Consider the following 25028-nt stretch of genomic DNA (forward strand, 5'->3'; position numbering starts at 1 on the left):
CGGCCTTGGTTCCGCGAGCTGGACGGACTGGCGACTCGATTCCTCTGGGGCGGTGGACGGCCGCGGCTGGCCTTGTCGACGTGTCGCCTACCCACCTTTGATGGAGGGTTGGGTATGACCAATCTATACCTCTACTATTTGGCCACTCGCCTTTCTCGTCATTCACGATTGGTTCGGAGGGGGATGGTCCGACCCGGCCTATAGGTTGGAACTAGCCGATTTGGGGTTTCCCTGCATTTTAGATCGCCTGTACGGAGCTCCCATCCCCTCTTCTTGCCCCGGAATCACTAGGGCGGTTTTCCTGGCCTGGCGAGCGGCGCTTCGCCATACCCGGTGGACTGGGCGGCTGACTCGCGCCACTCCCCTTTGGCACGGGATGCTGTTGCGGGACGTTACTGCCCTGGAAGGCTTTAGGTCATGGGACCTGCTCGGCATCTCCCAATTGGGGGACGTCTGGCGGGGGGGGCGCATGTGCTCATACGCAGAGCTACAGGAACGCTTCTCCCTTCACACGTCACAGTTTTATAGGTACCTCCAGCTGCGCCATGCCATACGCACTTATACTCCTTTAGATGTTCGACTGCCAGACCACAGTCCCCCTGAAGCTCAGGTCTTGCTGGGTAACCTGGGGAGGGGGGGTATCTCCCGTATACACCGCTCACTTATTAACAATACCCCCGCGGTTCGGGATGGCTTGAGAGAGAGATGGGAGGGCTGGGTGGGGCCCTTGGACGAGGTGGACTGGAGGGACGCCCTAATGGCCCCCCGGCTGGTGACGGCCTCGGCCAAGTTGCGGCTGATTCAGATATACTACCTCCATACTGCATATCTCACACCGGCACGTCTACACCGAGCGGGCCTCTCTGTCACCGCATCTTGCCCCCGCTGTGGCTTTGACCCGGCCGACTTTATCCATATGGTGTGGTCCTGTCCGGACCTGAGAGATTATTGGAGGGGCATAGAGGCCGACCTCACGGAGGTGTTGGGTTGGGAGGTACCACATAACCCTAGGCACACCCTGCTGGGCATCACGGACGGTCTACAAGGCACTCGTGCAGAGAAACTGTTCCTTATGACGGCCTTCATGGTGGCAAAGAGAGACATTGCAGCGGCATGGAAACACCCACGGCCGCCCACTTTGGCTAAATGGAGTGCTGGTGTGGACTGGTGCGCGGCCCAGGAACGTACTCTTTATCAGGCGAGGGGCTGTCCTAAGAAATACCGTAGGGTATGGGGGAAGTGGTTGGGCAATATACTGTGATTGGGTGCTTTGGGGGTAGGGGTGGGGGGCAGGGCTCGGGTGGGGACGAGGGGGGGCATGCCTTCAACCTGTGTGAATGTATAGTGGTGGTTGTCAGGCGCAAGGTTTTAATACTGTGTTTTTCAAAATCTCCAATAAAAATTGTTTATCAAAAAAAAAAAATGTTTCACTTTACGGCTGTCATCTAAGTGATTTTGAGAGTGGAGCTAAATAAATATTGCATGGTTTTTCGACACTAATGGGTTGGTGCAGGATGGAGTACATGTGCTTGTTAAAAGTGAATTGGTGGCACTCTATAGAAAAAGGTATTTTATGATATGTTACACGTAACTGTAATTGTTTTTCCTCATTTAAAAAACCCTTTATCCATTATTTCTGATCAGGTTTCATTAGGAGGGGTTGATCTCACGGTGCGAGTTCTTACAACAGGTTATTGGCCTACTCAGTCTGCCACACCAAAGTGCAACATCCCTCCTGCGCCTAGGCATGCTTTTGAAATCTTCAGAAGGTAAGCATGAATGCTCATGGCCGTTTTTGTCAATGACAAAATATGTCTTGATTGTTTCATTTTTTTTTTTTTTTCTTTTTTTTTTTTTTTGAAACCGTTTATTGCATTCTAAAATAGTTACAAGTATGGGCCTACAACCATCCGGCCGGCCGCTAGAGTGGCAGAGGCACATGACATACATACAGTAAGAGTCTCTTGGCGGTATGGATTGGTAAATCAGGAGATAGCAATAGCGCAGGCCACATAGCTCCAAGCTCACAGTACGGTTTCCTTTTATCAAAACAGAACAACACCAAAAACCACACCCGCAAGGCAACCCGCAATCCAAGATGTCAACACGTGCTCCTTAAGTGGGGGATCCCTACCAGCAGCCTAACTCTGAAGAGGGGGAATGGGAGCAGATCCGGGACTGGGGACCCACATGCCCACGGCTGGGGGAGGGGGTCGGCTAGGGGGACGGAGCTGGAGAGGCAGCCGGTAGCAGTGGCGGCTCACAAATACCCCCGCGATAGGCGTTCCAGGGGCCCCAGATTTTCACCCACGCCCCAGGCTTACCCCTCGCCACATACACCACCTTTTCACGAAACATACACCAATCCATGTGTTCTTTCCAGGCCGACACCGCCGGGGGCCTCTGGGATCCCCACAATTGAGCAATGTCACGCTTAGCTATCATGTATCCCAGAGTCACCCACCGCGTCTGCGGGACCGAGTAGTCATTTGGTTCCCACACATTCAGCAAGCATCTCCTCGCTTCAGGCAACAGCGCGACACGCGTAACCACTCGCAGGACCTCATGCACACCACGCCAGAATCGCTCCACCTTTGGGCACTCCCACAGAATATGCATGAAAGTTGCCAAAGCACCACAGCCACGCTTACACAATCCATCCCCAGCAAAGCCCATACGTAGAAGCCTTGGCCCCGTCACGTAAACCCGGTGGAGGATCTTAAGCTGGACGAAGCGAAGGCGAGCCGGGATGGCCACCTCCTTCGGAGAGGCCACCGCGGAAATCCAGTCCTCGTCGTCCAACTCCAGCCCGTCGGCAACCCAGGCCTCGCGGAGACTAGTCAGCAGGCACGATCTGTCGTTGATCAGTTTTTTATATATAAGGGAGATCGTGCTGTCTGGGACATGGCCATCCAGCACTCTGTCCTCCAGGGGGGAAGACTCCGGAATGGACGCGACATCCGGGAAGACGGAGCCCAGCGCGTGGCGGACTTGCAAGTACCGAAAGTACTCACTGCCTTGCAGCTGAAACTCCGTCTGCAGCGTCTCGAAAGTTTTGAATCCCCCCCCTCGTCCAGAGATCTCCCACTGTGCTGATGCCGATCGTGTCCCACTTCTCGAAGCCCTTCGATGTCCACAGGGAGCCCAACCTCTCAGACGCATATAGCGGTGACGCCCGGGTCAAACGGTCCTTCCACCCCATAGCTGCATTAGCCGCGTGCCATACACGCACCATGACACGCGTCGGTCCCGTCAGACGGGAGTCGGGCGCGCCAGAGTAGAGCGCTCGATTGTAATCGCCACCGGGCAGGAGCATCTTGTCCATTTCGAATGCCGGGTTTAAGGCGGGCCCGTAAAGGCCATGATTAATTGCAGCTAGCTGGGAGGCCCAGTAATACCGTTTAATATCCGGGAGGGCAACCCCCCCATCGTACCACGGGAGCGTCAATTTAGCCAGAGCAATACGTGGCCTCCCGTCCCAGAACAGGCGCCGCTGCAGGCTCTCCACCTCACGGAAGTAGCGCGCCAGAACCAAGTCCATAGTATTCTGGAGAGCGTACAGAAAGCGCGGCAACGACATCATCTTAAACAAGGCCGCTCGGCCAAGCGGCGAAAGCGGAAGACGCCGCCAACGCGCGACGTCCTCCTTCAAGCGCTGGAGGGGGGGTAGCAAGTTCCGCTCGTAGCGGGCCTCCGGGTCCAGAGTAATATATATACCCAGGTACCGGAACCCCTGGGAGGCAATCTGGATCGGGCAGTCCCGTGGTAGGGCCGGAGCCTCCCCGGAAAGCACATATACGCAGGATTTCGCCCAGTTGATGACCAGGCCTGAGTTCCGACCGAATGAGCGCAAAACATCAACCAGGACAATCCGCGATTTACGCGGGGAGGCGAGATACAAAAGGATATCGTCGGCGTAGAGGGACATGCGGTCCTCATGCTCGGGGGTCCAGCAGAGACCACGGATGGAAGGGTGCCACCGCAGCCACTCCGCCAAGGGTTCCAAGGCCAGCGCAAACAGGAGCGGCGACAAGGGGCAACCCTGACGCGTGCCCCGTCCCAGCGCGAATGGGGCCGAGACTCGCCCATTCACCACCACCTGCGCCAATGGGCCCGAATACAACAATTTGACCCAGCTAATGAATCCCGGTCCAAATCCAAATTTCGCCAGCATCGCCCAGATGTATGGCCATTCAAGCGTGTCAAACGCCATGGTGGCGTCTAAGGACGCCAAGATGGCCGGCTCCCGCACAAACGGGACACGCGCGAGCACCCCGTGCAAGCGTCGCAGATTAAGAGCCGTGTTGCGATGGGGTATAAAACCGGATTGGTCCTGGTGGACCAAATCGCCCACCACGCCGACCAGCCGGTTGGCCAACACCTTGGCGAGGATTTTGGGCTCCGCGTTCAAGAGCGAGATAGGCCTATAGGATGTGACCCGCTCACGGGGTCTCCCCTCCTTGTGGATCACCACGATTGGCCAGACGCTGGTCCGGCGGGAGGGAACCCTGCGAGTGGGCCGCCAAGAACATCGCGCGCAGGTGGGGCGCCAGTACATCCGGTCGCAGCTTGTACAGCTCGATGGGGATACCATTGGGGCCCATGGCCTTGCCGGATGCGACCGAGCGAATAGCAAGGGCAATTTCGTCCGAGGTGGGAGGAGCGTCCAGCGAATCCCTGTCCTCCACCGAAAGGGAGGGCAGCGCGATGTCCCGAAGCAGGGCATGGGAATCTTCCTCCGAGCAGGGAGAAACCGGGGAGTACACCTCGCGGAAATAATCCGCGAAGCAGGAGACAATGGCTTCCGGCTCGGTGACACGCACACCATCCATCCCCTCGATCAAAGGAACCACACGACTCGCTCTCCTTCTTGTCCAACCACGCAATCAATTTACCAGCCTTATCACCCACATCATACAATCGCCCCTGTTGCTCTCTACTGAGGCCCCTGGCCGCCTCCGTGACGAGGGCCCTATAGGCCGCCTGCTTGAGGTGTAGAACATGCAACTTGGCATCCGTCACCCCGCTCCCCAGGTCACCCTCTAGTTCAGTAATTTCGGCCTCCACCCGGGTTACCTCCTCCCGCTCGCGCCTCCGGGCATGGGAGATAGAGGAAAGGGCCTCCCCTCTGAGAACTACCTTAAAAGCCTCCCACAGGGAGATGGCCGAAGGGACAGACCCCACATTCTCCTCAAAATACCGCTGCAAGGATTTGATCAAGTCAGCACGAATAGTGGGGTCGCGCAGGTACCAAGCATTGATTGGGGCCACCCTGCCCTCCCCCCTCGGGAAGACATCAAAGTGCAACAGTAATGGGGAGTGATCTGAAATACCCCGCGCCAGATGGCGCACCTCCCCCACTCTCCCAGCATAGGCCGCAGGGACAAGGACATAATCAAGCCGCGAGAGGCTACCATGGGCACCCGAGTGGAAGGTGTATTGCAGCTGCGCGGGATGCTTAAGTCGCCAGCAATCCACCAGTCCTAGTGTATCTAAAAGGCCAGACAGCCACGCCTGTGCCCGGGGGAGGTCCCTAGGGGGATGACGATCCATAGACCCAGAAGCTACCGCATTGAAGTCCCCCCCAACCACCAGCAGACCACCCGGGAGGTCCAGGAGAAGGCGCCCCAGGTCCGCAAACGTAGTAGATTGTAACCCAGGCGGAACGTACACTGATATAAAAACAACCACTCTACCCTCCATTCTACCCACCAGGACAGCGTAGCGTCCCCTCTCGTCATGGCGCACCTCATCAATCTCCAACGGGAGCGAGTTCTTGATCATGATACCCACTCCCCGCGAGCCCGAGGTGAAGCCCGAGTGGGCCACCAAACGATAGCCCCGCCGATTCATGGCATGAAAGGAGTTACCTATAAGGTGTGTCTCCTGCAGGAAGACAACATCTGGTGAAATACGTTTCAGATACTGCAGGACCACACCACGCTTAATCCTGTCCCCCAGGCCGTTAACATTCCATGACAACACAGTCAAATCCCTACCCCCCATCATACGTAGAAGCAATCAGTCGTCCCCCAAAGAGCATCTCGAGAGCAACAATACAGTAAAGGGTTTGCCTTGCGGTGCAAACAAACAACACACCCCCCCCCACCCCCCATCCCAACAGAACTCCCCCCCTCCCTGCACCCCTGCATGAGCCCAGACAGCCCCCCCAAAGTGCAGTGTGCCTGTCGCCCCATAGATGAAAAACTAACTAGTCCCCCAGAGGAGGAGGGAAGCCCCCAATAGACCCCGTACGACCTCCATAGGAGGGGAACATACACGATCAGTAAATGGTAAAGGAATGTTGTCCAGAGCAAGGCCTATTATTCACCCCTCAGTTCTGATCCGGCGGGCCCTCCCCGCCAACCGCACCCCCCCCACCCTCCCGGCCCCGATCCCCAGGCAGAGTGTCCAACCAGTCCCCAGCCGCCTCGGGTCGGTCAAAAAAGTGCGTGCGACCATCCACCTCCACCCTTAGCTTAGCTGGAAAAAGCATTGAGTACTTAAGGTTCAGGTCCCGTAGGCGACGTTTAACTCCGAGAAAACTCAGTCTCTGCTTTTGGACCGCCGGAGTAAAGTCAGGGTAGAAATGCACGTCCATGTTATCAAGCTTGACCGGTCCCTGTTGCCTGGAGGTCTGCAGGATAGCGTCTCTGTCCCGAAAGTTAAAAATCCGGGCAATGAGAGGCCGCGACGGGGCACCGGCCTTAGGTCTGCCCCCAGGGACCCGATGGGCACGTTCCACCGCAAAAAGCTTACTCAGCCCCCGGGGCTGGAGATGGGTAAGGATCAATTCTTCCACAAAAAGATCTGCCGCCTCCGCCTCTCGTCCCTCCGGCACCCCCACAATGCGAACGTTATTCCTCCGGGCCCGACCCTCGAAATCCTCCAATCGACGGTCCATCAGGGTGCTCGCCTGGCCAAGCCGGCGCATCTCCTTTTGGAGGGCCACCACATCTGTCGTGAGGCTCGTTGTGGTGTGGGCCAGGGAATCGACCCGGTCGTTTGTTTTGGACAAGTCGGCCCTCACAAGGCTCACATCCACAAGGACCGAGTCTATCTTTTGCGCTAGGGTGTCAAAGCGCTGGTCCACCGAGGCCTTCATCTCGGCGATGGCGCCCATGACGTCCCGGAGGGTCAGATCCACTGGCTGAGCAGACGCCTCTGTCGGGCCCGCCGGGGATGTACGCGATGCCTCCGGAGATCCCTTCTGGAGGGTGTAGCGGTCCATGCTGTTGGATTGATGCGCCGGGCCACGGCGGGTCGTCTTCACCTTCGCCCGGTCGCCATCTTGTTTGGTGGACATGTCTGCTCTCCCACCGTCGTGCCAATCTCCTCGAAAGGACCGATGAACCAGTTCACGGGTTCCGGGGGGGAGGGCGGCCACCGGACCGCAGGACGACTCACAGCCGGCGGGTCAGCCGGGCATCCGGACAAGGCCACACCACCGCACCCCGCTCCGCAACCCTACCTCGCTTGAGGGCAAGGAGGGCGCAAAAGCGAAAGTGAAAGCGCGGGATACGCGAGTCGCCCAGCCCTGCCCGCCGCTGTTGTTCACTTTGTCCCCGGATCGCCCCACAACTCCAATCCGGGGGGCCGGCGCGGAGAAGGCCGCAACCTTCGATCGGTGCTCCCACCGGTGTCCGGGGTCCGATTCGAAAACGGAAAACGGGTGTCGCCTCAGCTCGGGTTCACGGACACAGTCCCCTCAATAAGGACAGGATATAACCAGGATTAATTCAGGAGGTCGCGGAGGTCCTCGGGAGCCTCGCACCTACGCGGCCATCTTGGTTGCGCGCTAGGCTCCTCCTCCGATTGTTTCATTGTTGATGGGCCGTAGAGACCCTGGAGTAATAAAATGCTTAAATCCATGTTAAAATTAAAGTTAGAAAGTTGATATTTGTTTTCTCTTTACGTTCCTTCATGGCGTATTTGGTCAGGCTGATGGGAGGCAGCATTTGCGGCTACCGCACCTCGAAAAGCAATAAAATCCAATATCTTCTTTAAATAAAACTTTTTTTTTTAAGGTGTATAGAAATGTGTCTTGACTGTCATAGTGCTGTAATAGTAGTGCTCCATCAAGGGTTCCTCCATTCTGATGACTATGAAGATACTCTCCACGGGCTAGGTGGGATTCTGGAACAGTTATGTAAACAATATTTAGAAATGCAAATATTTTGGAAATTAGAATAAAAACATTTTGCCTTTTTTATTTTAAACAATCTCTAAAGCACAGATTGAAAAGTGGTCAGGTGTTAACTTTTTATGGAAGCTTGCCTGGTAGCTCCTACAAAGCTCGAGTGAAGCTAAAGTCCTTCAGTTTTATTTGATGATCCACTTGAGACAATGATTTCATCTATAAGGGGGGTGGGGAGTTGGTTGGGTTGGTTATCACGACGAAGTGCAATTACAGGTAAGCATTTTTCTGTTCTTTGTTTTTCATTGTTTGATAACCATTAGAATAAAATAACAAGCAGCCTCTCCCACGCTTATGTAAGGAGAGAAAAGAGGAAGAAAAAATACAGCAAACAAATGAAACTGGTTATTACGTGGCCTTCTCCTGTTGAGAATAATTTTTAGTATGAATTGATTCATTTGTGTTTGGAGAACGTGCCACCTGATCTCCATATAAGCAGCATGAGAATTTCCGGGAATGCATGTGTTACCTATCAGCTGCCACTTCTGCCTTTCTTCAAGTAGTGCAATCTCTGGCTGTCCATTGAGGTTGATTTTTTTTTTTTTTTTACACCAGTGATTGTTAACGTTTTGATTGCTGTGAACTCCCAGTGAATCATAACTAGAATCCGGGGACCCCCACTGAGTTGAACTTAAGCAATTTCTATGATTTGAATTGCAAAACAATACAGAAAAATACACAAACAAGTATACACCAAACAGATGCTCAAATATCGAAATATTTTAGTTCACAATCAAATATAGAAAATGTGTTAACATTTTCAAAATGTCTTCTTGATTCGTGTATACTGTATTAATTTTTAATTTTTTTGTTTTAATGTGCCGTTTTGTAAAACAGCAGTGGACCCCCTGAGTAGGCCTCGCGGACTCCCAGCACTCCTCGGACCACAGGCTAAGAACCTCTATATTACACTATTGTTAACAAACCTATCCATATCATTTTAGTATATTTAGACCTAGATGTCAGATTGTCTTGATAGACCATTTTGTCCTAAGATTACACTACAGTCCTTCAAAAGAGCATTGTTCAGCAAAATATGTGAGGGAAATAGCAAAGGGCATACTTTACCCCTCAGACCAGCTGAAGCACATACCATGTTGAGTAGGTCACATAAGTAGATTTTTTTTAAATTAAGCTTCTCAAAGTACAAAATAAAATTCATAATATTTCCAAGCCAACATCCTCTAAAAAAGGCCTAGTCTGTTATTAGTTGTAATGCTTTGCAGGATTCATGCTTACTTAATAGCCATGAGAATTAAAGAATAATGGTTTGCTGGTCAACAGGGAAACCTCAGCTGTTAAAACATGGGTATAACGTCCGGGCATCGTGTATTTTCTGCTTTAAGAAATACATTTTTGGGCAAAGCCTCTCTTCAGTGGTCTTGTGACATCCGCAATTATAACCTAATTCTGTTCTTTTCTGGGCCCCTGTAGTGCTTGCTGTGTGGCCCTCTTCCGCCTGGAAGATGAATTCTCAGAGGACCTTCCTTCTGAGCCTAAAGTTATGGAGGCTCTCTCCGCTTCTTGATGTCGTGTAGTGAAGTTGTTTTATCTGTCTGATTCTACCCAGATTGCTTCCGTCTCATAGTTCAGGATTTCAGAGTTGCATGTACTTGAAAGAGATGCAAAATGTGTAAATGTAGCCTTTTCTGCTGGTCACAAAACCCTCGATTTGTGTCTGAGACAGCACTAAAGCCATGGCGGGGGTGCTGAACAAATCTTTACTTGGGGGAGCTGGTATGCTGTGCCCCCAATGTGGAACAGCCTATCCACCTGACTAGACTTAACACTGCAGCCACTGTCAGTTTCACATAGCCTTCGTAGAGAAGAGAGGCTCTCTTGCAAAATAAGTGTACACTGTGGGAGCACCACTCCAAATCAGACCCCCTGTTTCTGATGTGGGTAAAAGAGTACCTCCAGTGCACTTTCTTGATTGTCGCTTTCTCTGGGGAAGATGAAATGGGCTGATCAGAAAATCTGCAAGGGCTGGGCGGCATAGCTTTTCAAAGGCCAACAGAGGACTTTCATCCCAACAGGTATGACTTCTTGCTTTATCCAAGCATAGCAAGAAAGTTTCTCAGTTATTAAATATGGCAGATGCTTGACTGTGATTGGCCTTCAAGATATGGTTATTTTCAAGTGTTCTTGAAGTGGCTTTGTAACTTCAGATGGCATGACCTTGCTCACAATGAATTAGTTCGGAATTGTTTACTAATTTGATAGGACTCAAATGGTTTCATCAGTAGAGGCTGTATTATGTTGGGCTCCAAGGGCTAGGAAGACTCCTTTTAAAAAAGGGAGGTGTGTGTCATGGACTTTGGTCTGACTAAATGAGGAGCGGTAATGCTTTATGAATGCAGCTTGTCAAGGTTCAATTGGCAGGTATTCCTTTTGTTTTTTAGGGCATACACACAATCTAGTCAATAACGGAATGTGTGCAAATGCAAATAAGCCAAGGTGTAGAGGGAGAAAAGTGGGTGGTGATGTTATAGTTGTGCTTGCGATCCTGGCTTCCTGATTTTTGACTCCGTGTCAGAATGTCCTGCAGTGCAGGAGCTTTCCATGGATTTGGCATTGGCTAGTTCTCCGTAAACACTGAAAATCTCACCTGTCTAGTGTGTGTCCTCACATGTACCTGTAGAAAGGTGGTAGAAAGCAAAAGACACACAAATGATGGACACGATGCAGAACCAATCGAAACATTTACCCCCAGTCAAGAGATCTGGTTTAAATCCATCGTTTTTTTGCTTACCATTCCTCCCTAGTTTGGACCCAGCCATATGCAAATCAGTCTTGACCCTGTGCCTCATGGGAACAGTCCAGCCCGACTGCCAAGCTGATTTTCATATGGCTGGGTCTAACCCGGAATGGCATGGGGAGCAAAAAAAAGATTAATTTAGGCTCAGATCTTTTCTTTTTGAAAGGTAGTAGAAAGACATTTTTGCCATCAGAAGCTTTGTAGAAACTGCCGTCCTGCTTTTTGAATGAAGTCCTGTCCATTTCCACCATTAATTTGTTCCAAAAGTTGTCAGTGTTCAAGCTATGTTGCTTAAACCTTGCATGTTACCATGTTGACACTTGTTGGTGGATTTCACGCCATTTTGTTTTTCTGGTTTAGAGTGGGGTAGGCTGTCCAGTGTGTCTGTAATGTGTTGGAGGTTTTCCAGCATGTCCTTGAAATCGGAGACATTTGCAGATAATTGCATTATTGTGTTGAAGGTTGCGTCAAACTTATCAGCACTTTTCATCCATTTCTCCTGGCTACAGTAGACTGATGGCTGGCTTTTTTGCTGGGTGTGACTGGGAAATGGAATTGACAGAACAGGGTTATGGGCTGATATGGTTTTACCACAACTGTGGTTGCAGTGACATGTTGAAGAGGGTTATATTATATATGAATGCAAAGTTCAGTGTACGAGGAGTTGCGTTTTATGCCACACAGTTCAGATTGAAACACGGGGCCTGCATTTAAGACCACTAAGAATATTTCTAGTTACGGGCAGAAGTTGAAGGGTAGTGTCCAGAATAGATTTTCTTCCAGAAAGAAGTTTGTCCTGCAGAGTGCTGGATCAAAGCAGTGCGCAAGCTGTTGTGAGTTGTGCAGCATTCATACACACGAAATCGGAAGAGAATGTTGGGTATGTTCAGTGCATGTTATTTCAGCAGTGTATTCTAGAAATAGACTCATCTCCACCCATTTGCATTGACTTTCTGTTCCTGTGCAGGACCATTTAATTGAGCTAGTAAGCGATAAATGTCCAGGTCGTTGCTTTCTGCCAAATGGGAATTAATTAGGCCCACTTTTACGTGGGGAATAGTTACTTACAGTGTGCTTATGAGAAGAGTGGTATAGTTGTGTGTGGTTATGTCAGTGATGTGAGAGGTTCATTGTAATTGTTTGGACAGCAAATTACTGGTCGATAAGAGTACAGAGGCATGTTTTTTCCAGATGGAGCATGACAGGCATATTTTATGGAATTGGTAAGAGATATGGAGCATATGGTTTACCATTTGCTGGCTTCTGCCGTTGTGGATTTAACTCTTGGTGGTATCAAAGACAAAAGTTTTGGGGTGTGACTTGGGTGCCTTGCATTTTGGTTGGTTCAGCGTCAGCATATTTTGCTCTTCACTGGACCTTTTGAGTTTTCTATATTATGGAGCAGGTTATTTTCATTCATATGGATTATATTTACATTGATGTAAATGCTGATTGTGACTTTGGTTCAGGAGTTGATAAACTGTGTGACTTTTCGGGTTTTCTAGGATGCTGGACTGTTTTATGGTGAAATTGTACAGAATTTGTTAATGCCATGCCTCTGGTTTGTTTGTAAAGAGTGGAAGATTCCTGTCTAGGTTTGTTTGTCTGCAAGTACAATCTCTGAGAAAAATCGTAATAGCATATTTTGACATTGATGCCTTAATTTCTTACAGTGCGTCTGACCATAGGCATAACTGAGCACTCAAAACCCTGGTATTACTATTACACAACTCACTGGTACTCTGTTATAGCCTTCAGAATGATACTTCAGCCTTAAGAATGATAAAAGGCTGTGTTGCACTTGTCAGTGTTTGTATCGGTGACCTGCCTTTTATCTACTGATATATGCAGGGAGTGCTTCATTTACTGAGCCATCTTGCTTACTTTGCTCCCTTTGAATGAATGGCAGATTATAGTGGCTTTTGTTTCCTGTTCCTCAATGCTTCAAGAATCCTCATTTTGTGTGAGACATGCCTTCCAAGTCTCTCAAGTCTTGAGGTCACTGATTGTAAAGGCCTTCATGTAGCAGTCTCATCTGGAGTGTGGAGGTCCAAGAATGCGGTATGCAGTGGTGCCTAACATAGCGTTCTCGTTGTCCCTGATTTGTCATTGAAAGAACGTTGTCCCTGATTTGTCATTGAAAGAACAAATATTCTTATTGAAGCAGGAAAAAAAATCAACTCTCTGAAGTAAATACACGTTTCCCCCATCTGTTTTGGAGTGTAGCCCAGGATTGGGGCAGATATTACCAAAGTTCACAGATACATTGATGTAAAAAAAAAAAACTTACACCTGCACAAAATTCTGATCTTCACACCAATTCTCACTAAGTCTTAAAAGTAGTTTAAATCAAATCTCATGTTTCAAGTAAAACACTCATATCACTTTGCCCTTCTAAATTATGCAAAAACATAAGCCAGTTTGTTAATTCAATCATTCATGGTATGCCCAGCGCCTTCAGTGATTTTTATTTTCCCCATCATAATCTAGGCTACAGAAAGTAAGCCCCATGCTACAGTGTGCAATCCTCCCTTGGCGTTCTCTCCACGCTATGTTCTTGCCCACTTCTTCTGGTACCCATTTTCCCTCTCTGATCAGTTGTGTGACTATTTTTTTTTCCTGCTCGCTTTCCCTACTTTTGAACTTTTTTGTGTGAAACCTTTCTTGGTCTTTGACCATTAAAGCTATGATGTGACTCTTCTATTTACCAGAGCTGCTTTTCATAGTGTTATTTGTAAGTGAGTGCGTATAAGCTCCGTTGATGGGTCTTGGGGTTCGAGGTGATTTTGTAGGCTTTGTTCCAAAGTTACCATGAAGTTTTGAGGACCTTAAACTGGTCAGCAATGCGTTATGCAAGTCCTCATCGAAGGGGACTCTAGCTTTTCAGTGGAAATACTCCACCCTGAGTTACTTTTTTGGGTGTTAGGAGCCCCTCCAGGGTTCCTTTTGTTGTGTACTTTACTGCTGATGCTCTTGAGTCCTTTAATCTAGACTCCATATGAAATAGTGTTTGGGAATTCACTTTGACCAGCTACACTGTGAGACCTTGGAAAGTCCCGGCTAGCAAGGCTTCCTTAGCCAAGAGGACCTTAACTCTAATCGCAATCAAGAGGGTGCTTCAGTGACCACTCTTTCGCAACCTCCTCCTCTACCTTGCCTCCTGAGACTTGGTAGTAGGGTCTGTTTGAGGTTCTGACTGTAAGCCTTACTCTTCTTCACTGGACATCACATAGGTCTTTGCCCATGATGCCCTTCCTGCTTTTAGTTAAGGGGCCTTCGCTACAGTGCCTTTTAGGCAGTGTTAGAAATGGGGTTTCTGGTTGGCTAGGGCATATGCCTAAGGCAGGCAGAAACCACCACTCTAGCCAGGGCAAGGGAGTTACACACTAAAGATAACCCCTGCTCACCCCCTTGGTAGCTTGGCAGAGCAGTCAGGCTTATCCCAGAGGCAATGTGTAAAGCGTTTGCGCAACACACTCACACAGCAGTGACACACTAGGCACACCACAAAAGAAACTCCACACAAGGTTATAGAAAAATAGCCTTTGTATGATCCATTAAAATACATTTGAACACAATCGCATATATATACTGTGCCACGAGGCACTTCTCATGACTTTACATGTAGTACATAAATCACCTTGCCAATTGGGCAATTGTCATAACATTAAATACATCACAAGGCCAATCTGGCTACTGTCATGACCATTACAGTTGGGGACAACCAATAACTATTGGTAGAAACTGTACTTAGCACGAAGCATTAGGCATAAGCATCACATAAGTCACAAATCACTTTGTCTCAGATGAGGCCATAGGAACACAAGTCCCCCCCCACCCCGATACATTTGTGCACCCTAATGATATCCAGCACCAACATTCAGTCGTGCAACACAGCCGACTTGTAGCAGTGCACACACTAGTACATGATCACCCCAATCAGCGCGACACCTGCGCTCTCCTTTGGGGTACCTGGTGTCCTTTGTACAGGCTTTCGGGCCACGCACCAACTTACACCAGGAAATGTGGCAGTCCTCGTCAGGGGGGCAGCTCCCCTGCCTTCACTCCACAATGTGGTGCCCCCAATGTAGGCGACATTCCACGGTTAGGGGAGGGCTTGCTCTGCCCATGTTGACTGGGGACCTCCCTTCACACCAAGGACTGGACTCTGCAGCAGGAGCCCACACTTGGGAAAAAGACGTGAAAAGCGCATAATCTAAAGCGCTCCCCACACGCTGGGATGGATTCTCCCAGAGCCAGCCACACAGCCCTAGAGATGACTGGGGGCCCCGAGCAGGGGGGCAGGCTCAGGCCAGCACACCGGCAAAGTCCAAATGGCGGTCCCCTGGCTGCACATCAATCCCCCTGGTCTCCCACAGTCTCTTCCAGCTCCAAGTAAGCACAGTTCCCCCAAACATGGGGTCACAGCCCAATACTTATACGCCACAAAGTCTTTGTTATACACTGCTACAGGGCCCTGAACCCAGTGTAAACCAGTTGAGGGCACCAAGTATCATTTACAGTGCACAACACTTCCCATTGTCAGTGTAAGCTCTGCCCCAGACACACCACAGGGGGGGGGGCAGAGCCATCATTGTGGAAGGCCGGCACAGCCCTATTCAGGTGCAGGTGCTACTCCTCTCACCACTTCAAATGCAGACCAGGCCTATTCAGCCAAGCGCGGACTCATCCAGACTCTCTGGAGCCACTGCACCTCCCCAGCCCCTGTCACTCCAAGGCCAGACAGTTGATGCACAACAGACAGACACAAAGACACATAGCACGCAGAAATGCCTACTTCTAAAAGTGGCATTTCTAAAATAATGCTAATAAATCTGCAAGCACCAATATGCAGCATTTATCACCAGTATTCCGAACATACCAAACTTGATCACGCTACCCCTCATGTCAGGAATTACCCCTGAAGCACATATCGGGGAATCCCCAATGTATTCTTATGAGAGGGCAACCTCACAGCAGTGAGAAACCAAATGGGCTGTTTGTCACTACCAGGACACAGTTAAGGCACATGTCCTACCTTTTACCTACACCACACACTGCTCATACGGCTAGCTAGGGCCTACCTTAGGGGTGACTGATATGTATTAAAATGGGAGTCACAGATGTGGCAATGACTTTGTGCCACGTCACAGCGGCCGTAAACTGCACATGCAGGCCCTGCGGTGGCAGAGGCCTGAGACAGGTTTGAATGGCTACTGTGGTGGGTGACGCAAACAGCCCTGCAAGCCCACCAGTAGCATTTAATTTACTGGCCCTGGGTATATGAGATACCACTGTATAAGGGACTGATAGGTAAATTAAATATGCCAAACCAGTGTAGACCAAACTTACCAAGTTTACAATAGAGAGCACATGCACTTTAGCACTGATCAGCAGTGATAAAACACCCGGAGTCCTAAAACCACCAACAGGGCAGAATAAATACAGGAGGAAGGCAAAAGGGGCTGCTTGTTCTTGATTGTTCTTGATTGTTTCTGGTCCTTGACGTGATAGAAACTGAAACCCTTCACCTGAAAAATATCTTTTGAAGGCTATCCCAGAGAGCATTGCACCCCTGTATCTCTTAAGTTTTCCTTTTGTTCCTAGGTGCAACCATCTTGGTCGTCCATAGAATTTCTCTACCAACCAATATCTGCTGAATCCTTTGAATTTTGGATTCCATTGGAAGATACATTCATCAGCAGTGTACTACAAGCAATCATATCTGCCAAAGTTTCTTGAGTTAAACTGTTCCCTACTGGTCTTCCATGAAGATCTCAAAGCAGGTGGAAGGATTCTATCTTTTGGTTGTTAGAAGTTGGTATGGAGGAGATTCAATGAAATAACTCTTCCCGGTAACTGGTAGGCCACAGGGTTTTAACAGGCAAATTTCCTCACCTATCTCCTTATCCGAGATCTAAAGATGTAAGTGCTCTCTGTCCTGGACAGATGGGAAATGTAGATACTTTGCAGACCTGCCTCCACATCAGACTGTAGGAGTAGAGGGCACTTGCTTGGTGTTCAAAGCCTTCCTGCTATCTATCAGGGGGAAGCTGGTTCAGGGTTTAACAGACAGCCCCACCACCATGAGGTATTGCACCAAACAGGGCGGAGTAAAGTGCTGAGCCACGGCTCAGTCATGAAGACATTTCCCTGATTGTGCTCCACCTCTCTAAACACCAGGGTGGACAAACTTAGCCGGATTTATGTCTAGTGGATGATAAGTGGTAGTACATCCAGAGGTGGCAGAGGGAGTATTCCAGCAGTGGGGAGAACCATGGCTTTATTTATTTATTCACCATCGCTGGGAAAATGCAGTGTCCACAGTTTTGTGCACTTTAGTTCCCAAGAAGGCTCTCTATTTGGTACACATTCTACTTAGCATAGGAATCTTGTATGCCTTCCCACCGCTAACTCTCCTGCGCTGAATTCTGAAGATCAGGAACGACTGGGCTCAAGTAATCATAGTGGCTTCAGATAGGACCAAGAGTTTTATATTCAAAACGTCTGGGCATGAGCATCTGGCCTATCAGGCTGCTGCTTCTGGAAGATCTGTCTCCACAGCAAGGCAGTGGCTTACACCTGGGCCTGCGCAATCTAATCAATGCATGGAGATTGAGCAACGGTATTTCAGTAAGTTTGATCTCTATCAAAGTAGTGGATGTCATCCTTTCAGACAGGCATCCTGCTGGAAAGTCTCTGTATGCTGGGACACATTTGGGGCTATTATGAAGACTACTAATTTTGAGAAAGGAGAGTAATTAACTTTCCTGCGAATTAAATGAAACCCGATGTAAAATACCACTTTAAAATTATCCCTGATTAATGTACCACGATGTAACCACTCGTAGTAAAAGTTGCCAAAGTAGTAGCTTATATTGCAATGTCCATTAGCCTGACCATCTTGTGACCAGTGCTGCAAACTATTTTACTGTAAGAAAGTTCCAGAAGTATGATGTTTCTGCCCTTGTAGCTTTAGCTTTTGCAGAACCATTAATTATTCTAGCTGTGCCAAAAGCTCAGATGGCATAGATAAGGCCTTTTTGGACCACTCCTTGGTGTAAATTAATTAAATGAATATATATCTAATACCTGGGCAGCTATTTTGAAACATACTCTCAATTTGAGACAAGGCATAATCCCACAGTTGCTTAATGGGCCAGAACAATAGCTGTAGTTTTGCGGCATGAATCCTTTACTTGATTCGCATGGTTTGCCTTATTCTGCCATGCAGTGGTTGGGTCCGGAATTGTCTTCTTTTTAAATTCTTCTACTACTTCTCTCGGGGCGTCTTCGACCTCAGTTTGTGGTATGGCTGTCTCTTGTGAGACGTTAGACAGCGCCCCAGATGTTCCTGTGCATAGTCATCATCTTCAAATTCTTTTTTCTGCGGTTGAGTCTGGAAGCAGCTGAGGAACTCTGAAAGCTTTTTAGGAAAATCAAAGATTTTGAAGAAAATTGATAAATTTGCCGATTACACTGTGAAAGACGAGAGAAAAGCGGATCCTTCTCTCCCTCCCGATGTGGGACCCTACCAGTACCAGCCACGTGGTTGGAGAATGAGGGCAGGTAGGGGTAATGGAAAATTCCCCCTTCAAATTCTGCCCCAACTAATTTGCACAGAGACCCCCCCCCCCCCCAACCCCCACGAGGTTTGCAACCTCTTTTTTCTGAAGGACCATCGAGACGTGGACTGCGAGGCCTGCGCCTCATTCATACCAAAGACCCTGAAGTTACATCAAAGACAGCCTGGACCTCTACACCATGTCTAGCACTCAGAGGACTCAGATTCCACAGAAGGATACAGACCTGTCCAGAAACGAGCAAGCCGAGACCATTCATGGCTTGTCGGATATCAAAGTGTACGTGATCGATACTGCGAAGAAACAGGCGGCGAAGAATTCGGTGAAGGACACCAAAAAGAAGACATAAGGTAATAAACCCGCCAGACTTCCTGAGCTGAAACCCTCGGACAATAAGTCCTACAAGGCAGCCTCGTCACCGAGAAAATCGTCGACTGATGGTCAGCTGAAAACAGAGCAGCACGGATCCTGACCAAGGCATACCAATGCAGACAGGACTCCGTTGAAGCCCTTGATGATTCCACCTGCTCGAGAGGGAGGGAAAAGGCCAAGACTTCGTAGACAACAGAACCGTCGATGCTGAAGAAGAGGCCTTCACTGATGCTAGATGCAGATCAGAAGGCGCTCCATGTTGACAGAAAGAAGAGAAGTCTCGAGGCCGAAGGGTGGAACTTCAGCAACAAAAGAAAGTGTGATGAATCCTTAAAATAATTTTGGATCCTGTTCAAACCTTCAATGTCCATTGACATTGAGGCTAATCAGTCTGCCGTGGAGGCCCCACTAACACTAGAACCTCATGAAGAGGAGCAGGAGGAGTTCTACGTACTCTAAGAGCCAACAGGGTTCGAGGCGGAATCATGGCACAGCCTCAAATCAGAGTCGCCAGAGAAAGGGGGTGGACAGCTACTCCTCGAGGCCATCTCCACCAGACCCGTCACTCTACAACAGCCTCATAAAGACAGCTGCAGAGACTTATGGGGTCCAAATAGAGGAAGAAAAAGGAGACTATTTATTTCTCCTTGAAATATTACTGCCATCAAACAAGAGGAACCTCTATCTACCCATACTTCACTGCATATTAGAAATGGGGAAGGAGGCATTCTGGCAACCAGCCACTGCAAATGCAAATACACGCTGAAATGAAATCTAGAACATCTACTCAAGACTCCAAATACATCCAGGGGAGTGCTCCTGCTTACTCAGTCATCGTGGCTACCACTAGTAAGTGAAACAATGCACATACCTCCACAGGCCCACCACCTGAAAAAGAAAGCAAGAGACTGGACCTGATGGAATGGAAAATAGAGAGGGAAGCTGTAACCCAGTGGTGGGTTGCCAACTCCAGTGGTTGGTTGAACAGGTATGGCCACCATCAATCGGATGAGATGGAGTCCCTAATGCAACACTTCACAGAGGAGTATAACAAAAGAGCCAAGGCAGTGTTGCAGGAAGAAAGAATCATTGCATACAACTGCCTGAAATCAGGCCTGGACGCAGTAGACGTTGCCAGCAGGCAGATGTGCACCAGCCCAATCCTAAAATGACATGTTTGGCTCAGGGTGTCCGGGTTCAAGCCAGAATACAGGCCTCTATAATTGACATGCAATTGGGGGGGGGGTGTTCGGACAGGCGGTAGAGGAGTCCCTGCAACAAATAAAAAAAAACAGGAAACAGCGAGGGAAATGGGGGTTGTACATTTTAGGGGTTCCTTCAGAAGAGGAGGAACAGCATCCTGAAGACCCGCTAGCAGGGCACCATTCACTGCTGGCCAAAAGCAACAACAGGCACGATGAGGGAGGCTCACACCAAACCACACAACAAGCCTCTTCCAACAATGGCAGAACCCTGCTAGACAGCCCTTTGGGGAAGAGGCCAAACCTTCAGAAGGAGAGGAGCAACTGGCAAGTCACTTGCCCAACAACACAGGCCACCACAAAACACCAGTGGGAGGCAGAAAAGATTGCCCACAGGAGTGGGCTAAAATCACCTCAGACAATTGGATTTTGAATGTGATAAGTCATGGATACTGCATAGAACTAATCAAGGAACCGCCACAAATTCCCCCAAAACCAAAGGGGTTTCAAGGACAAGAGATTAGACAACTCAGGAAAAAAGTCAAAGAACTCTTACAAGAGAGCCATAGAAAGGGTACCAACAAGGTAAATAAAGGAAACTATTCACCTTACTTACTGCTTTCTAAACCAGATCTAACCCTAAGACCAATCCTGCATCTCAGATTCCTAAACAAGTTCATCTGCATCCAACACTTCAGGATGACAATGCTTTAGGGAGTAATCACACTCCTACAAAATGGGAATTCTGTGGCCACCTTGGATCTAAAGGATGCCTATATGCACAAACCCATGAACCAAAAACACAAGAAGTACCTACGATTTTTACTAGACAAGATGCACTACCAATTCAGGGTGCTACCGTTCGGCATAAAGTCGCACCAAGGGTCTTCACAAAGTGCCTTGCAGCAGAAGCAGCACACCTAAGAAGACAAGGTATCCATGTCTGCCTATGCTTGGACAACGTGCTAGTAAAGGCACAACAAAACAAAAATGTCATAAGGATATTCAAACTGTAATTGTCACACTACAACGACTAGGTTTCACAATAAACCACAAAAGTAATCCCCACAACAAGAAAAGGCGTTCCTGGGAGCATCATTTAACTCCAGGACAGCACGGGCATATCGAGTTCTAAGTAGAGCAAAGGCGATCACAGAGCAGACTCACCTCTACCGGAGGGGTCGATCTCTGACAGCGAGGACTGTCATGAAACTTATGGGTATGATGGCATCATGCATACCACTTATAACACATTCAAGACTGCACATGCAAGCTTTCCAGGAATGGATCTGCAACAAATGGTCACAAGGTGCACGGATTTGGAAGATCTAGTGGGTGTCACAGCAAGGGTACAGAGGGAGATGCAATGGTGGAAATCAAGAAACCTAACCTCAGGGAGACCATTCAAAACACCAACTCTAACAGTGACCATCACACTGGATGCATCCCACAATGGTTGGAGAGCACACCCAGGTACCCTGAAAGTTCGGGGCACTGGAACAACACAAATACGCTGAAACGCATCAACTTCCTGTAGATGAAAGGTGTTCCTAGTCCTGAAGGCATTCTAAGCACACATAGCAGTAAAGACAGTATTAATACAGACCACACAACAACCAAGTTTTACTTCAACAAGCAGGGAAGCACGCAATCGTTAACCCTAAGCAAACTAGCCCAAGAGATATGGCAATAGGCAGTACCACAGAAAATCTCACTGCAAACAGGCCACCTACCAGGAAAACAAATCACGGCGGTGGACAGACTAAGCAGACAAGAAAGCAGATCCCATGAATGGGATCTAAAACACCAAACGGTGGATAAAATATTCTGAACCTATGGGAGACCAAAAATAGACCTGTTAGCAACTGCAAAAAACGCAAAATGCCAACACTTTGCCTCTAGGTGTCAACACTGCCATAGGGGGTTGCCCCGTCAAACTGGTCAGGGAGATTTGCTTATGCCTTTACTCAAACCACCCTAATACCGAAGGTGCTGTAGAAATCCAGGCACGCAGAGACACACCTAGCATCTCAGTGGACCAGACAGACCACCTACTCGGACCTACTAGAGTTGTCCAGATGGCAAGTGATAACAATCTAGAACAGAATCTGCTAACAATGCAAGAGAAGAGTATACCACCCGGAGCCAGTAACTATCAGTCTATTGGCCTAGCTCCTGAATTCATAGGTTTCAGTCCTCTCCAAATACTGCCAAGAAGAATGGAAATCCTTAAGGAGGCAAGAAAGGCTACAACACAAAAATGTTATGCAACAAAATGGAAAAGATATATTCCTTGGTGCACGGATAACGGGTGTATGGAGACAAGAACAAACTAAACTGTGTTAACATACCCCACACACCTACTAGACACCAGGTAAAACTATTCATCCTTAAAGGTACATCTGGCAGCCATAGTAGTCTACACCAGGGGCACTTCAAGTAACAGCTGTTTTACAACTCCAGTGGTGAAGAGATTCCTAGAAGGAGCAAAAAGAATTGCACCACCAAGATTCGTTCCAGCACCTTTGTGGAACTTAAATACCGTCCTAATGCAGTTAATGACAAAGCCGTTTGAGACTATGCTCAAAGCTGATCTAAAATCACTCGCACTCAAGATAGCATTTCTAATTGCAATCACATCACTACGTAGAGTAAGCGAACTGCTGGCACGAATAATACAGGAACCATACCTTCAAATACACTGGGACAAGGTCGTTCTCAGAACTAACCCAAAGTTTTTGCCCAAGGTAGTAACCAACTTTCATGCTACTGGCTTTCTTCAGAGAGCCCAAGACACAGACAGAGAGCCCTACGCACTTTGTATGTAAGGAGGGCTTTCAGGTACTATCTAGAAGAAACTAAAGGCAATCTAGAGATCCCCAGTAACCAAGGTTACAATCTCAAGATGAATTGTAGAAACAATACATACTTGCTATTTGAGGGCAGGGATGACACTGCCTGCACTCCCAAGAACCCACTGAATAAGCATTTTCAATGCAATAGGTCTCGCATTTGTAGAGTTTGAGCTATTGGCGTTGTAATGTAAATGTTTTTTACTAATGTGGTTTGGAGTGGAGTGGATGTATGTGATGCCAATTGGTTGATTTTACACTGAATCTTAAAGGAAGTGTATTATAGTCCCTAGTTTTGGAGTAGAACCAAGGTTAAGTGCAAAGTCTATCCATATAATTTCAAAGCAATGTTTAACGTAAGGGACGCAAAGACTGTAAAACCAAAGAAGACAGCTTGGAAAACGAACCAAGATCAACTGCTTACTTAGCGTGGACATCGGAAATCAACTTCTGAAGAAAACTGTGTGTCTAGAAAACTACCCTCTCACTATGAAAAACATATTGCATTCACTATACCATGTGACTTAATGGTTTTAAATACAGCTGCCTTAAAATATTTACACCTTAAATGGTATTTGAACATGTATTTAATCGAGCACTTAATAAGCTTAGTAAAAACAATAGTATGTTTGGTGTTCAAGCAAAGGAAGCTTCCCCGTTGTATCTTCTAAAACGTCAAGTACCATAATGCCATTGAACAATAAAACCTGTGAGGAACTTGTGATAAAGTACTAAGTTTGTCAAACCTTTAAAGACAAAGGATGCCCATTTTCGCTAAATCTAAACGTGCAACCGCTACCACTCAACTCAAAGGAATACATAAAACAACCAAAAAATCAAATGCTTCTCAACAATGAAACACCCTGACTCTCACTAATTACTTAAGCATTTATTTAGAAAAGAAGAGCAAGGTCACACAATTCAGAAAAGCAAACAATGAAAATGCCATGACTGCCGATGCATTGTGGAGGCTTGCATGCTCTCTGTATTCCATGGCGATTATATCTCTTTCCCAATCAAATTACTATTTATCCAAAACACTAATTAGTACATCTAGTGACATCAGTAATATTTAAAGTGACTGTTACTCTTGGTCAATCTATTTGCTCTCTCTCAGCCCGCAGAACTGTGCCTCTCAGTGGTGAGAACTGAAACTGCTTTATTGGAAGGCTCAGTACCATGCACATGGCCATATGTGCTATGCTGGTGCTTCCATATCCACCACACAGGTGTCAGTCTCGTGGGCTCATTTACTTAGAAAAGGTGCCAATCAGTTTGGCTGACAGTCGATTAGATCTTCATTATTGTAAGTATATCTTATGCATATGTTTTCACTGTCTCCCATTATTGGCTGATGTGCAGACTGAAAAGCAATGATAAATGAAAGAAAGTGGTGAAGGCTGCATCCGCAGCTCTGGTGTAAGCTGAATGTTTGTCAGCACCTCCTGACCAAGATGAGATTCTCTTCATGAGGAAAGCTCAAGAGCATAATCCCAGTAGAATGCACGTGGAAGAATCCACATATCTGTCCTACATCTTTCTGTGATATGAACACGTCCGGAGAATGCCACTTCTGCACTAGGAAAGTCAGAGGCCTTGGCAGCACGCTCTAGCAGCAACCAGCTGACAGGATTTCCCTAAACCAATAACAACATGGCGTCAACAACAACGCCAGGGCTCATTGAAAATTCTGTCACGCACAGCTGGCATAGCGATAAGATAAACAGTGAGAAAGCGCTTGGCATGATAGGACATGCCGTCCCTGGAACTCATGCTATTGGTGCGTTAGGGCATTTTAAAGGAAAAAATAACTACATTTCCCGGAATTCAGTGGAACAGCATTTGAATTCTGTGACCCGTGAAAAGATTAGGAGCTGCAGGAAGACTAGGACAACAGCGGGATGAATGTGAATTTTATGGACTAAACAAACAGCAATGCGAGAGTTGGTGGGAGCGGGAATGTAACACATGGGAGGAGGTGGGACACAAGAGGAGCCTTCGAGTGATGAGGTGCTAATTGTCTGCCCTGAAGCCAAGATAACCATCAGGGAGAAATGCAGCTGG

General features: G+C 48.1%; 1 protein-coding gene across 1 annotated transcript in view; it reads left to right on the forward strand.

Moving 5' to 3' along the window:
• CUL3 (cullin 3) overlaps positions 1 to 25028 on the forward strand; it is a 611025-nt gene that overhangs the window by 350027 nt on the left and 235970 nt on the right. Inside the window, exon 11 of the mRNA XM_085634401.1 lies at positions 1645 to 1769. Within this exon, the coding sequence (XP_085490527.1) occupies positions 1645 to 1769 (125 nt within the window). The remainder of the gene's footprint in view (positions 1 to 1644; positions 1770 to 25028) is intronic.

Source organism: Triturus cristatus, chromosome 11 (assembly GCF_964204655.1).
Source record: "Triturus cristatus chromosome 11, aTriCri1.1, whole genome shotgun sequence".
Lineage (NCBI taxonomy): Eukaryota > Metazoa > Chordata > Amphibia > Caudata > Salamandridae > Triturus > Triturus cristatus.